Below are 3,346 nucleotides of genomic sequence, written 5' to 3' on the forward strand. Positions count from 1 at the left end.
CCCGCCTCCGGGCACCAACGGGACCTTCAACGACAGCAGTGCCGGGCCGGGCTGGGGCACACCGTACCCCCTGCACACCACCGTCACCCTCATCAGCCTGGCGGGCTTGCTCATGCTCTTCACCGTCTTTGGCAACGTCCTGGTCATCATCGCTGTCTTCACCAGCCGGGCGCTCAAGGCCCCCCAAAACCTCTTCCTGGTCTCCTTAGCCTCGGCCGACATCCTGGTGGCCACACTGGTCATCCCCTTCTCCTTGGCAAACGAGGTGATGGGGTACTGGTACTTCGGCAAAGTCTGGTGTGAGATCTACCTGGCCTTGGATGTGCTGTTCTGCACCTCCTCTATCGTGCACTTGTGTGCCATCAGCCTGGACCGTTACTGGTCCATCACACAAGCCATCGAGTACAACCTCAAGCGTACCCCGCGCCGCATCAAGTGCATCATCTTCATCGTCTGGGTCATCTCGGCCGTCATCTCCTTCCCGCCACTCATCTCGATCGAGAAGAAGAGCGGGCAGCAGGCTGACCAAGGGGTGGCAGGATGCAAGATCAACGATGAGAAGTGGTACATCATCTCTTCTAGCATCGGCTCCTTCTTTGCCCCCTGCCTCATCATGATCCTGGTCTACATGCGCATCTACCAGATAGCCAAGAGGCGAACCAGGGTACCGCCAAACAAGCGGGCAGAGCGCCCTGAGAAGAGGCAGAACGGCTTTGGCAAAAAAGCTCAATGGAGAGAAGGCAGCAGGAGGAGCCGTCGGGCAGGAGGGAGAGGTCAATGGCATAGACATGGAGGAGACCTCTTCCTCCGAGCATCAGGAGAACAACCAGTGTAAGAAGTCAGAGAGACTGTCAAGGGGAAAGACCAAGACTAAGCTGAGCCAGATTAAGCCTGGGGACAGTTTGCCCAGGAAGACAGAGGAGGAGAGGATCACCAAAGGGTCCCGGTGGAGGGGCAGGCAGAACCGGGAGAAGCGCTTCACCTTTGTGCTGGCGGTGGTGATTGGGGTCTTTGTCATCTGCTGGTTCCCCTTCTTCTTCACCTACACGCTGACGGCTGTCTGCAAGAGCTGCTCTGTGCCCGACACCCTCTTCAAATTCTTCTTCTGGTTTGGTTACTGCAATAGCTCCTTGAACCCCGTCATCTATACCATTTTCAACCACGACTTCAGACGGGCCTTCAAAAGGATCCTCTGCAGGATAGAGAGGAAAAGGATTGTTTGAAGGACCCTTTGCTATAGGCAGGACTAATTCAAGACTTTGTAGGAGAGTAAGGCATGGCTCTCTTGGGCTGTGCTTGCATGGGATGGTTTCCTTCAGCTCACGAGCAGGAAGCCTTTAAAACCCGAGATGAGCCTATGGAAACGCCGGGCAGCAGCAGCGAGAAGCAGCAGGCAAGTGGAAGTCTGAGCCGTAGCATTTGGCTTTCCAGGGGAGGATGGCTTTTAACTTGCTTGGTTTATTTTGTTAGTTTTTTTTCTTTTGCCAGAATCTCTCAGTGGATGTTTTTATGACTGCTCAGTTTGACTCTTTAAAGACAAGCAATGTGCAGCTCTGTGAGATGGACAACAAAGAGGGAGTATGCCACCCCAGAGGTGTCGGCTTTTTTATTTTGTTGTATCTTTTTTTTCCTGTTGTATATGTAATTAATTTTAACCCCCATGTAAAAAACAGTATTGTATCCCTGAATCTGAATGTCTTAATTTTTGTAAGGCAAGCAGCTTTGAAACTGTGAATGCTTTAATTATCTTTGACACCTTAAAAGTCCTTCTCTTCCCACCCTTGAAGCCTCCCTCACTGGAAACCGCTGAACAACTAGAGCCATTCCCCCCACCTGACAGTTTGATAATATTACCACAATTTCCAATGTCTGGTCATTTTTTTTGGCTATAAAGCCTAGGATCACAGACCTCGCCAGACTGACTATTCTTGTTGTTATTTTTTATATCGTACCCGATTTGTTTAATTTCTGTGTTGCCCGTGATATAGTACAGCTGAGATGGTGACTGTCCTCTCATTATTCATTAAAGCAGACCCGGACGGAGCGGTGGCTTTGCTGTGCAGGCAGGGACGTCCCGGGCGGTGGAGTGACAGGCTATTTCCCATGCAACGTGAGGCTTGGGACCCGGCCAAGCTCCCCACGAATTAATCTCGGTTGGTATTATACCACGCTGCAGCACCGAAATGTGTTCGATGCTAACTCGCTTCCCCCGCCTCCAGCTGTAAATAGATAATATTTCAAAGCAAATAGCAGGGCTCCGTATATCATGTTATCTCATTTGTATTGATTTGTGATGGTTTAACTCCTGCGGGATTTCCTGCAGCAGAGGAGGGGGTTTGTGCACAGAGGCTGTTCCACCTTTCTGAGTTAAGGGAGAAGAGTTCAGTTTTTAATCTGCCAGTCTCATCTTTTCTAGGAAATACAAAAGCATCCCTCTTTCAGTCTTATACAGGGCAAAACTCCGAAAGGGGAAACTTAACTGACAGTTTCTCCAGTATTTTATAATGTAATTAAGCTTTTTTTTTTTAAAAAAAAGAAATGTGTAAATATTGTGAGATTGGAGCAGGAGAGAGAGTTAATACTGCTTTTACACTCCTTTCCTGAAATGTCTTTCAGCTCTTTCTGCTAAAAAAAAAAATACAAAAATGGACAGAACAAATCTAATGTCCTTGTGCCATGAAGAAACTTCTGGAGAATACTAAAAGGAAAAGCTTTTGATCCATCACAGTAAATGAGTCTGCAAGCCTATTAATGTTATGAAAACAGCTTTATCAAATACTGGCAAGTCATAGAAATTGTTTGGAGCAAGCAAAGTTTGTGTCATTCTCGTGTATAAGATGAATTTGCCTTCTCTGGAGTCGTATGGTGCATAGGAAGAGACTTTTAAAAAAAAACTTTTCACTTTTGGGAAGTGTTTTGTTGATTTTGCTCTCTCTTTTGACTTTGTAATTAACTCCAAGGGTCCCCGGATGCATCTTGGGACCTGGAGAGCAATGTTTACATTCACTTGCATTTTCAGAATTGAATCCTCAAGAGGTGAGGAAAGCAAATAAACTGTGCTTTACTGTAAAAAAAAAAAAAAAAAAAAACCAACCACGAGCAGAAGTTGCTATAATGGATGATTATTTTTATTAAATAAAAGAGTGTTTACAGATCAAGTGTGAAAACCTTCTGGATAATCTGTTAGCTGTTTTATTTTATTTTTCTTTTCCAGCTGTTCACCGATCCTCCAGCAGCTTTGGTCTTGACATTTTTTAAAGAACACGTTGGGAAAAGCACTCGTGCTTTCTGAAAGGCGTTGTTACCCCAGGTAGGGAACAATGGCTCGGTTCATTGCGCAGTGGCA

The 3,346-nt window shown here is 46.6% G+C and overlaps 1 protein-coding gene across 1 annotated transcript; it reads left to right on the top strand.

Annotated features, from left to right (window-relative positions):
• Nucleotides 1-4: 4 nt before the first annotated feature.
• Nucleotides 5-1,223, top strand: LOC104080705 (alpha-2A adrenergic receptor-like; the record flags this gene model as incomplete). The annotated part of the gene is given in 2 exon segments (XM_009583185.1): nt 5-723; nt 725-1,223. Coding segments are annotated over 2 exon segments (1,218 nt in total), but the record flags the coding sequence as incomplete, so codon positions are not given.
• Nucleotides 1,224-3,346: the final 2,123 nt, after the last annotated feature.

The sequence above is a fragment of the Fulmarus glacialis genome, unplaced genomic scaffold (assembly GCF_000690835.1).
Source record: "Fulmarus glacialis isolate BGI_N327 unplaced genomic scaffold, ASM69083v1 scaffold9448, whole genome shotgun sequence".
NCBI lineage: Eukaryota > Metazoa > Chordata > Aves > Procellariiformes > Procellariidae > Fulmarus > Fulmarus glacialis.